This window comes from Petromyzon marinus, chromosome 42 (genome assembly GCF_048934315.1).
Source record: "Petromyzon marinus isolate PM22_M1 ecotype Great Lakes invasive population chromosome 42, UKy_Petmar_22M1.pri1.0, whole genome shotgun sequence".
NCBI lineage: Eukaryota > Metazoa > Chordata > Hyperoartia > Petromyzontiformes > Petromyzontidae > Petromyzon > Petromyzon marinus.
The window spans coordinates 11,866,938-11,878,140 of record NC_133708.1 but is presented as its reverse complement, the minus strand read 5'-3'; the positions used below and the strand labels follow the sequence as shown (position 1 = coordinate 11,878,140).

The following is an 11,203-nucleotide window of genomic DNA, read 5'->3' as shown; positions in this document are numbered from 1 at the left end:
CTAGACTTAAGAACCACTGGCCTAGACTTAAGAACCACTGACCTAGACTTAAGAACCACTGGCCTAGACTTAAGAACCACAGGCCTAGACTTAAGAACCACAGGCCTAGACTTAAGAACCACTGGCCTAGACTTAAGAACCACTGGCCTAGACTTAAGAACCACAGGCCTAGACTTAAGAACCACAGGCCTAGACTTAAGAACCACTGGCATAGACTTAAGAACCACTGACCTAGACTTAAGAACCACTGACCTAGACTTAAGAACCACTGACCTAGACTTAAGAACCACTGACCTAGACTTAAGAACCACTGGCCTAGACTTAAGAACCACAGGCCTAGACTTAAGAACCACAGGCCTAGACTTAAGAACCACATGCCTAGACTTAAGAACCACTGGCCTAGACTTAAGAACCACTGGCCTAGACTTAAGAACCATAGGCCTAGACTTAAGAACCACTGGCATAGACTTAAGAACCACAGGCCTAGACTTAAGAACCACTGGCATAGACTTAAGAACCACTGACCTAGACTTAAGAACCACAGGCCTAGACTTAAGAACCACTGACCTAGACTTAAGAACCACTGACCTAGACTTAAGAACCACTGGCCTAGACTTAAGAACCACAGGCCTAGACTTAAGAACCACAGGCCTAGACGTAAGAACCACAGGCCTAGACTTAAGAACCACAGGCCTAGACTTAAGAACCACAGGCCTAGACTTAAGAACCACAGGCCTAGACTTAAGAACCACAGGCCTAGACTTAAGAACCACAGGCCTAGACTTAAGAACCACAGGCCTAGACTTAAGAACCACAGGCCTAGACTTAAGAACCACTGGCATAGACTTAAGAACCACCGACCTAGACTTAAGAACCACTGACCTAGACTTAAGAACCACTGACCTAGACTTAAGAACCACTGACCTAGACTTAAGAACCACTGGCCTAGACTTAAGAACCACAGGCCTAGACTTAAGAACCACAGGCCTAGACTTAAGAACCACATGCCTAGACTTAAGAACCACTGGCCTAGACTTAAGAACCACTGGCCTAGACTTAAGAACCATAGGCCTAGACTTAAGAACCACTGGCATAGACTTAAGAACCACAGGCCTAGACTTAAGAACCACTGGCATAGACTTAAGAACCACTGACCTAGACTTAAGAACCACAGGCCTAGACTTAAGAACCACTGACCTAGACTTAAGAACCACTGACCTAGACTTAAGAACCACTGGCCTAGACTTAAGAACCACAGGCCTAGACTTAAGAACCACAGGCCTAGACGTAAGAACCACAGGCCTAGACTTAAGAACCACAGGCCTAGACTTAAGAACCACAGGCCTAGACTTAAGAACCACAGGCCTAGACTTAAGAACCACAGGCCTAGACTTAAGAACCACAGGCCTAGACTTAAGAACCACTGGCCTAGACTTAAGAACCACAGGCCTAGACTTAAGAACCACAGGCCTAGACTTAAGAACCACAGGCCTAGACTTAAGAACCATTGGCATAGACTTAAGAACCACAGGCCTAGACTTAAGAACCACTGGCCTAGACTTAAGAACCACAGGCCTAGACTTAAGAACCACAGGCCTAGACATAAGAACCACAGGCCTAGACTTAAGAACCACAGGCCTAGACTTAAGAACCACTGGCCTAGACTTAAGAACCACAGGCCTAGACTTAAGAACCACAGGCCTAGACTTAAGAACCACAGGCCTAGACTTAAGAACCACTGGCATAGACTTAAGAACCACAGGCCTAGACTTAAGAACCACTGGCCTAGACTTAAGAACCACAGGCCTAGACTTAAGAACCACAGGCCTAGACTTAAGAACCACAGGCCTAGACTTAAGAACCACAGGCCTAGACTTAAGAACCACTGGCCTAGACTTAAGAACCACAGGCCTAGACTTAAGAACCACAGGCCTAGACTTAAGAACCACAGGCCTAGACTTAAGAACCACAGGCCTAGACTTAAGAACCACTGGCCTAGACTTAAGAACCACAGGCCTAGACTTAAGAACCACAGGCCTAGACTTAAGAACCACTGGCTTAGACTTAAGACGTTTTTGGGCTCGATGAGGATTTCCGTGGCAGAGTAATAATTCTAAAGTGGTATTTCTACGTCTCGTGTACACATTAAGTGTGGCGTAACCACTTAAAACGCCCGACATTGTTTTCCTACACATTTAGAAGCGTGCGTTGAGACGATTTAAATGCCGCTGCCATAAATGTCCTAAGCCGCTTTGTTGAACTCTCATTTGGAGTCAGGTCGCTTTTGAAAAACAAGTTAATTCCTCTGTGGGCTTTGCCTGGTAGGATGGGTTTAGTTTTATTAGTGTCCATCATTTGTTTACCTTTCTTGTAATTTGCACTGCTGTCGTGTTTGTGTATCGTGTTTGTTGTCGTAACATTCCTACCCGCCCCGATTGGACATCTGTGAAAGAGAGCTTCATAGGTCATCGGATTCCTCCAGTGTAAATATTCAGATTCTGATAGTCGTAACGTGACCGTTTCCAAAGCGCCAGCTCGCTTGTTCTCAGACCTGTCTCCGATAGCAGCGACAAGACATCCTTCTGGAACTCCTTCAGCCAGCAAAGCATCGACTCACGACATTTGTGGGGGAATGGAGCGAGAAGAACCACTCCAATAGCAGCGACTTGCATAGTTCAGTGGGCCTCTTAGGCGACGATGATACGGCGCTCCTTCAGGCTCTGAATGAAGTGGCTTGCCATGTGTCCGTCATGTGATATGACTATTCATAAACGGTAGCCATTCTATCTTGGATGCGGTGAATTAAATTGCAAGCTCATGTTCACCGTCTTGTTTTTCGTGCAGTTATTGGTGACTGGGCTGAGACCAGAACAATTGCCTACATCTGAGAAGCTAGGTAGCTATTGTCGGACTCTGTACAACACGTTCGCTATTTATATCTGTTGGAACATCACAACTGGAAAACACAGTAAAATGTGTAGCTATGGCAGTTATTGAAGGCGGATCCGATATCAAAATTAAGAAATGAAACAGGCGTTTGAGAGCGGGTTCGGGAGCGCTTTTTGAAAATCTGAGCCTAATAATGAAAGGTAAAAGCGGCGTTGTGTCTGAATGAGGATGTGTTTCATGAGCGCGCCGTTATCCGCTTTGACGTTTCGCATAAAACAAAAAAAAAACGTGCAGACACCGAAGAACAAGAATGGAACACAAAGATCAAAAGTGTGCAAGTGAGGCAGGGAGGAGATGCACGCTTGGGATTTCACCGAGATTAAAAATAGGAGCACAGATTGGAGGAACGTATGCGAGTTAAAGGCATTGTTGTTGACTGCTTAAAGACAACCGGCTTGGGCGGAATACGTTTCTGCAAGGACGACGACGACGATGATGATGATAATAACGATTTAAAGTTGTGACACGCCACGCAGTGATTGCTCACTCTCGTCTAAAAGGAACGACTCAAGAGGCGCCAGGAGGAGTGAACGACAGACGAGCGGGGACGGTAGCAGCCACGCGATGAGCCGACACCAATAATTAATTACCCAAGTTCTGCGGTCCTCTATATATCAAGGTGGTATCGGTGTTTACCTGTGGGAGTATCACCGGAGCACCCGGAGAAGACACACGCGTGGAAAGGGGACAACGCGCTGTCCCGCACACGGGAAGCAGGTGGCGTTCATGTGTGTTTGTTGTTGCTGTACTGCCCTACCCTGGCAGAGCCAGGGGAGGGCACCTCCTGGGCGCCCACGGGCAGGGAATTTTCACAACATCTGTGTGCAATCCACCAACCCTCGCTGCTGCGTCCACGGGACTGTACTGACAGTCGGGCGTCGCCACCGATGACTGACGGGCGAGAGTAGCTTCCGACTGGCAGCCCAAGGAGAGAACGCGTCCGAGACGAGGTCCGGCACGGAGATGGAGTGTCCAGGGCACAGCGGTGGCTAGGAGATGTTAACTACCTCGCCCGGTATACAGGAGGTCGTCGGTTCGATCCCGACCCTGACGCCTGCTGTACATTTGGAGTTTGCGGTGTCTCTCTCCCCGCAGTCGCATGGATTTTTCTCCACAATCAACATGCTTTTAGAGTATTTGGCTGCTATGCAATTCCACGTGACGATAAGCCACTTCGTTGAGCTATCATTTATGGCCAGATCGCGTCTGAGAAAGAGCTGTATGGCACAGTGGGAATTACCTGGTGAAATAAAAAAAAGCTTAGTTATAGTTTATAGATCGGCTCCTGTGCCAGTTCTTGGTGGATCGTTACGTCGCGCAATTCCGACGGATGGCGACGGCTTGGCAATGTGTTCATCCAGCAGTGGATTGATCGTGGCCGACTATGAATGGTATAATCAATAATGCACAGGGCCCTTTGTCTGCTGGATGAGGTGCCGTTCTCCAGGATGCTAATCCGGCACTCGTTGGTGAGTAAGTGGTGATCCAGAACTGGTTCAGAAAGCAATTGCCGCTGCTGTTATCCCTGGTCGGGGTCGAACTCAGCTCGCAATGTTCGCAGTGGCATTCGCTCACCACTCCACTGTAATAATTATAATTAAAAAAATCCTACAAAATCGTTCCTAAGTGCAAATATAATTTTTTTTCGGGAGATGTTTAGTCAATTTCATATATGAGTGTTTGGCTCGGTGCCTCTGACATTATGAGCTTTATTCGCCAGCTGACCACTGATAGTCAGCCTGTGTTTGACAGCGCCTAATGGTTGCATTGCAATAAGCCTGGAGTGATGGCAATGGGCTCTTCAGAATAACATTCCCAAATGCAGCTGCCACTCTGCCCTCTGCTGGTGAGCAGTAGTTGAAACGGTTAGTGCTCTGCACTACAAACCCGGCCAAACGAGTTCTATTCCCGTTCACGGCCAACACCGGTGACGATTATGTGAACCGGTCCTGGGCCTCCCCTAGGTCGACTCAGCCTTGAAATGAGCACCTGGTGCGATGTGTAAACATCGCCACTCAGGAGACAAAGGCGGTCGGACGTGGTGCTGTTCACTTATCGCTCGTGTGCCGTGCCGGCCTTCATAGGTGCTGCTCTCTAACAGCACTTGCCCACAATTCTGTTAGGGATCTTTGCTGATAGCAACCACAATCACAGCGATGTGTCCCAGTGCACTGAGTGTGTGTGCGGGCGCGCTAATGACAGTTAGGAAATACATAACACACTTCGAGTGCAGACTTGCAAACACACAAGCTGAACTTTGGGCGCCACGGTGGTGAGAAGTTAACTACCTCGCCTGGTCTACAGGATATCGTGGGTTCGATTGAGACCCTGACGCCTGCTGCTGTATATTTGGAGTCTGCGTGTCTCTCCATCACGTCGTCACGTGGATTTTTCTCCCGGTCCTCCGGTTTTTCCCTGCACATTTAGAATCAACGTGCGTCCAGAGTATTTGGTTGATATACATGGACACATGATGGGCCACTTCGTTGAGCTATCATTTGTGATAGCAAAGTCGCTTCTGAAAAAGAGCTACATAGCTCAGTGGGCCTTACTCGGTAAATAAAATAAAAATTGAAACGTTTCAAACCAACAAGGCATAGAACTCATCTCCATTGGCGAACGTAAACCATTGGTGGAAACTCCACATTCCTATGGCAATCGCCACTCCATCCATAGGACACCCACCGCCGATTTACCATCATGCGGTGGCCTTTTTCGTGCGCCTGAAGGAAGTCTGGCTTATCTTCTTTGGTTCTTTCGGTAAAGTCACGTAGAATGAGAATAAAATAATAAATTGATAAAATAAAATAACACAATAATATTCTCACGACGTTTCGGCCACAACAGAATATTATTGTGTTATTTTATTTTATCAATTTATTATTTTATTCTCATTCTACGTGACTTTACCGAAAGAACCAAAGAAGATGAATCCTTGCAGTCACGAAAGCTTTAAATCGAAAAGTCTGGCTTAGTTGACCCCAAGCCCAGTTTTGGAACTCGCAACGTTCTATTTTGACCTCTGCTATACCCCCACCCCCTTCTCATTCTGTCTTCTTAGCAGTCTATCGGATGATGACGTTGCTCCTCTTGCCGATGGGTCAGCGCTTTTGGCGATGGTTGCCTCCTCGTGTGGCCTTGGAGGGCGATGCGAGAGCCGCACTTTCTGCTGCTGCAGCTGGGACACACACGGCGTGTTGTCGGATGGCGTTATCCCAGCTGCGCGTTGTTGTCTCCGTGAGTGCGTGTCTCGCCATCTCCTCCGTGAGACGGTGGTCTTCCTGGAGCTGAACCCCTCTGGACATGTCCAGCGCCAGCGTTTCCAGGCTGGAGGGATTGATGTTGCATCTCTTCAGCAGATCCTTGCTGTGGTCTTTGAAGCGCTTTTTCTGTCCTCCATAAATATATATACACACACACATACACCACCTTGGCAAAGCTAATGAAGAAGAGTTATTCTGTAATGGTATAGTGTACAGCTACCGATGTACAGCGAGGGGAAAAAAGTATTTGTTCCCCTGCTGATTTTGTACGTTTGCCCACTGACAAAGAAATGATCAGTCTATAATTTTAATGGTAGGTTTATTTGAACAGTGAGAGACAGAATAACAACAAAATACAGAAAAACGCATGTCAAAAATGTTATAAATTGATTTGCATTTTAATGAGGGAAATAAGTATTTGACCCCTTCTCAATCAGAAATATTTCTGGCTCCCAGGTGTCTTTTATACAGGTAACGAGCTGAGATTAGGAGCACACTCTTCAAGGGAGTGCTCCTAATCTCAGCTTGTTACCCGTGTAGTGGTCGACTTCACGCGGACAACTTTATTCTTTTCTCCGACACCACTTTGATTACATCTTTCCACATTCCGTCTATAACTTCACAGTTCCTCTGTTTGCCGCAGCTCACTCGCCGCGCTCCGCCCGTCTCGCTCGCTCCGCTTCCTCCCCTGTCTCCCACGGTGTCTCTCTCCGTCACTCGCTGTCTCTGTCTGTCACTCGCTGTCTCTGTCTCTCCCCGTCGCTCGCTGTCTCTCCCCGTCTCTCTGTCTCTCTCGGTCTCACTCCATCTCTCTCTCTTTGTCTCTCTCTATACTATCTCTGTGCCTATGTCTCTCGCTGTATCCCTCTGTCTCTCTGTTTATCTCTCCCTGTCTCTCTCCGTACCCTCTCCGTACCTATGTCTCTCTCCGTCTCCCTTTGTCTCACTCTGTCTCTGCTTCTCTCTATCACTCTCAGTCGCTCCTTGTCACTGCTTCCCTCAGTCACTCCTTGTCTCTGCTTGTCTCTGCTCCTCTCAGTCACTCCTTGTCTCTGCCTGTCTCTGCTCCTCTCCGTCACTCCTTGTCTCTGCTTGTCTCTGCTCCACTGCTAGCTGTTCTGTCTCCTATGTCTTCTCCCCGTTTCTCTCACACCTGCGTCGTTCCAGTCCCAACCACAACTCCCCTCGTTCTTCCCGTCTGCCGAGTATATCCCCGTTCTCATTACCCACCAATTAATTAGACCGCGTGCCACCGACGCCCCGCGTCCCCCCGCACCTGTTACTTGCCCCCCTCTATTCCCAGACATTCCTACGCCACCTCGTCCTTGACAACAATCCCAGCCAATCACAGCCGTACATTGCTCCCTGACTTAATTGGCCCGTCATTACCGTACAGTTCCCTGCCGCCACACCTGGCCGTCCCGACATAACCCCACTGTCCATAACTCGCGCGTCTTTACCATTCCTCCCCTGTATGCGCGTGTTAATCCACTACACCTGTATAAAAAACACCTGTTCACAGAAGCAATCAATCAGATTTCAAACTCTCCACCATTGCCAAGACCAAAGAGCTCTCCAAGGATGTCAGGGACAAGAGTGTAGACCTACACAAGGCTGGAATGGGCTACAAGACCATTGCCAAGCAGCTTGGTAAGAAGGTGACAACAGTTGGTGCAATTATTCGCAAATGGAAGAAACACAAAAGAACTGTCAATCTCCCTTGGCCTGGGGCTCCATGCAATATCTCACCTCGTGGAGTTGCAATGATCATGAGAACGGTGATGAATCAGCCCAGAACTACACGGGAGGATTTTGTCAATGATCTCAAGGTAGCTGGGACCATAGTCACCAATAAAACAATTGGTAACACACTACGCCGTGAAGGACTGAAATCCTGCAGCGCCCGCAAGGTCCCCCTGCTCAAGAAAGCACATATAAATGCCTGTCTGAAGTTTGCCAATGAACATCTGAATGATTCAGAGGGCAACTGGGTGAAAGTGCTGTGGTCAGATGAGACCAAAATGGAGCTCTTTGGCATAAACTCAACTCGCCGTGTTTGGAGGAGGAGGAATGTGCCTATGACCCCAAGAACACCATCCCCACCGTCAAACATGGAGGTGGAAACATTATGCTTTGGGGGTGTTTTTCTGCTAAGGGGACAGGACAACTTCACCGCATCAAAGGGACGGTGGACGGGGCCATGTACCGTCAAATCTTGGGTGAGAACCTCCTTCCCTCAGCCAGGGCATTGAAAATGGGTCGTGGATGGGTATTTCAGCATGACAATGACCCAAAACACACGGCCAAGGCAACAAAGGAGTGGCTCAAGAAGAAGCACATTAAGGTCCTGGAGTGGCCTAGTCAGTCTCCAGACCTTAATCCCATAGAACATCTGTGGAGGGAGCTGAAGGTTCCAGTTGCCAAACGTAAGCCTCGAAACCTTAATGACTTGGAGAAGATCTGCAAAGAGGAGTGGAACCAAATCCCTCCTGAGATGTGTGCAAACCTGGTGGCCAACTACAAGAAACGTCTGACCTCTGTGATTGCCACCAAGGGTTTTGCCACCAAGTACTAAGTCATGTTTTGCAGAGGGGTCAAATACTTATTTCCCTCATTAAAATGCAAATCAATTTATAACATTTTTGACATGCGTTTTTCTGGATTTTTGTTGTTATTCTGTCTCTCACTGTTGAAATAAACCTACCATTAAAATTATGGACTGATCATTTCTTTGTCAGTGGGCAAACGTACAAAATCAGCAAGGGATCAAATACTTTTTACCTCACTGTATAGCCCATTAATGTTTTGCTATAATTTTAAGACCAGTAAAAATTGAGCTTACTTTGTATATTTCTCCATATTTTGTTTTGATCCATTTACAAATGTTATTCCAAATGTACCATCGGCGTCATGTTATTAGACAGTGTCTATTTGGAACTCTTCCAGAGCAGAACATCACCCCATGGGTTGTGGAAAGGCCCGTTGAAGGATATATCACGTAACTACTTCTGAGATCCCTTTGAGTTCATTTTTTTTAATCACGCGAAAAACGCAACACATTCGTCAATAATACTGCGATCTTAAAAAATAAAATGTATATAGTAGACGACTGTTGTGTACTGTTGTATCCTGTTGTATACTGTTTATACTGTTATGTACTGCTGTATACTGTTATATACTGTTGTATACTGTTACATACTGTTACATACTGTTATATAATGTTAAATACTGTTATATACTGTTATATACTGTTGTATATTGTTATATACTGTTGTATACTGTTTATACTGTTACATACTGTTGTATACTGCCGCACTTTGACCAATGAACGATGGGGGGGCTGATCGTTAAAAGGCACAGCATACGATGTACTAAATCGTGCATATAGAAGCCACGCAGGTTGACGGTGGTGAGTGCCTGGGAGGGTGGGTGAGCTGCTTGTCAATGGACGGTGTTGGTCAGCTTGGGTGTCAATGACGAGGGAGTATTCTTCCTCGCACGGCTGACGTTGACGCAGAGCGACAACTGTGATTTAACGTTGAAGTGGACGAGCCATCAGGGGCAATAAGAATAATTATAATTTATAATGCGCATTCAATCCCATGATCCCAATGCGGAATGTATGAAAAGCAGGAAACAAAAACAGAACCAGGGCAAACCGACCAAACTGAAGACGGAAGGCCACTTAAAAGATATAGATGGGTTTACAAAGCAGACTTCAATATACCCCATCGACTCTGCCTGACATCAAGTGGCAATGCTTTCCATGGCTTGGGTGCCCACGCAAACAAAAGCCGCGATCACCAAATGAGAACAACCTCGACCTTGGGAGTGCTGAGCAGGTGGAGACCAGAAGATCTGCAGGACCTTGATGGAATAGCGTAATGGAGAGATAAGAGGAGCGCTGTGATTTGCTCACGGAATGGCGTGCGTGTTGTGAGCACTCTAGCTGCCGCATTCTGAACAAGCTGGAGTCTGCCCAGTACGTTGCTCAGATACCCAACCAGCGTCATGGAATGTATCGCTTAGTGATGGTGCCTACATCGTATTTGTGAATCGGGCATTAGGTCATTAGGAGGTGAGAGTACAGCAGTGGATCGAATCCATCTGCGTGGAGCTTTCGGTGATATCCCCTCATATGCGTGCGTTTTCTCCGTTTATTCCGATTTCTTGTATGCACGTATGTTGAACTTCTTTCGTACCATACGTAGCCAACCGTGCTAATCGGAGGTGCACGTACTAAACACGCATTACAAAAAAAAGTTGCCATTCAATGGGGTTTTCTCGAGGAGATAAACTGCTTTATTATGACCTCCACAGGTTCAAAATCTGTATGGGGCTGCCGTGTTGACCACTGCCTCTTGGGTTGACGTGTTGAAGATTACGACACACACACACACAAGCGCGTGAGCCCAAATGGCCAGCTGCGCTTTTCGAGAGTAATCACAAATTCATGGTGATGTTTCCCAAGATAATGGCATTGTTGACTATGACCAAGTCGACGGGAATGCTGTCCGTGTCCGCGGCGGCTTGGCGAGACCCCTCGCTCTCGCCCACGTCGACACCGGGCGGCCAAAACGGGAGCCATCGGGCCCATGACCTGGGCAGACGGGCGTCCAAGCGGAACGGGAGGCCGTAGAACTTCTGCTCGCGCGCGAGGCGCTCAGCCCTGCTCGCCCCCACGTCGCCACCGTCTGCGGCCGAGTGGCCGGCGCTCCGCCACTTGAGCAGCCCTCGCTCCTCCTCGGTGCCTGCGGGAAACCGCACAATGCCTCGGCGATGTCGTCAGGGAGCGTAAACCACCACGGCCACCATCATCATCATCATCACGCAAACTCCGGTCATCATCATCGCAGCAGCAACAGCAGTAGCAGCAACAGCAGCGGCTTTTGGCTCGGTGCCGGATTAAGCTCGTGCGGGGCCTGTAGCATATGTTACAAAGGGGTCCTGCATTTATAAATAACACGAAAATATAAAAACACAATTTTTTT

At 47.7% G+C, this 11,203-nt stretch overlaps 1 protein-coding gene across 3 annotated transcripts in view; it reads right to left on the bottom strand.

The window, feature by feature from the left end:
* Window positions 1–6,517: 6,517 nt before the first annotated feature.
* The window catches only part of LOC116951228 (solute carrier family 23 member 1-like), a 37,006-nt gene continuing 32,320 nt past the window's right edge, over window positions 6,518–11,203 (bottom strand). For all 3 annotated transcript variants that reach the window (XM_076073530.1, XM_032969719.2, XM_076073531.1), the window contains exon 12: window positions 6,518–10,963. In XM_076073530.1, the coding sequence (XP_075929645.1) occupies window positions 10,656–10,963 (308 nt within the window). In that variant the 3' untranslated portion in view covers window positions 6,518–10,655. The remainder of the gene's footprint in view (window positions 10,964–11,203) is intronic.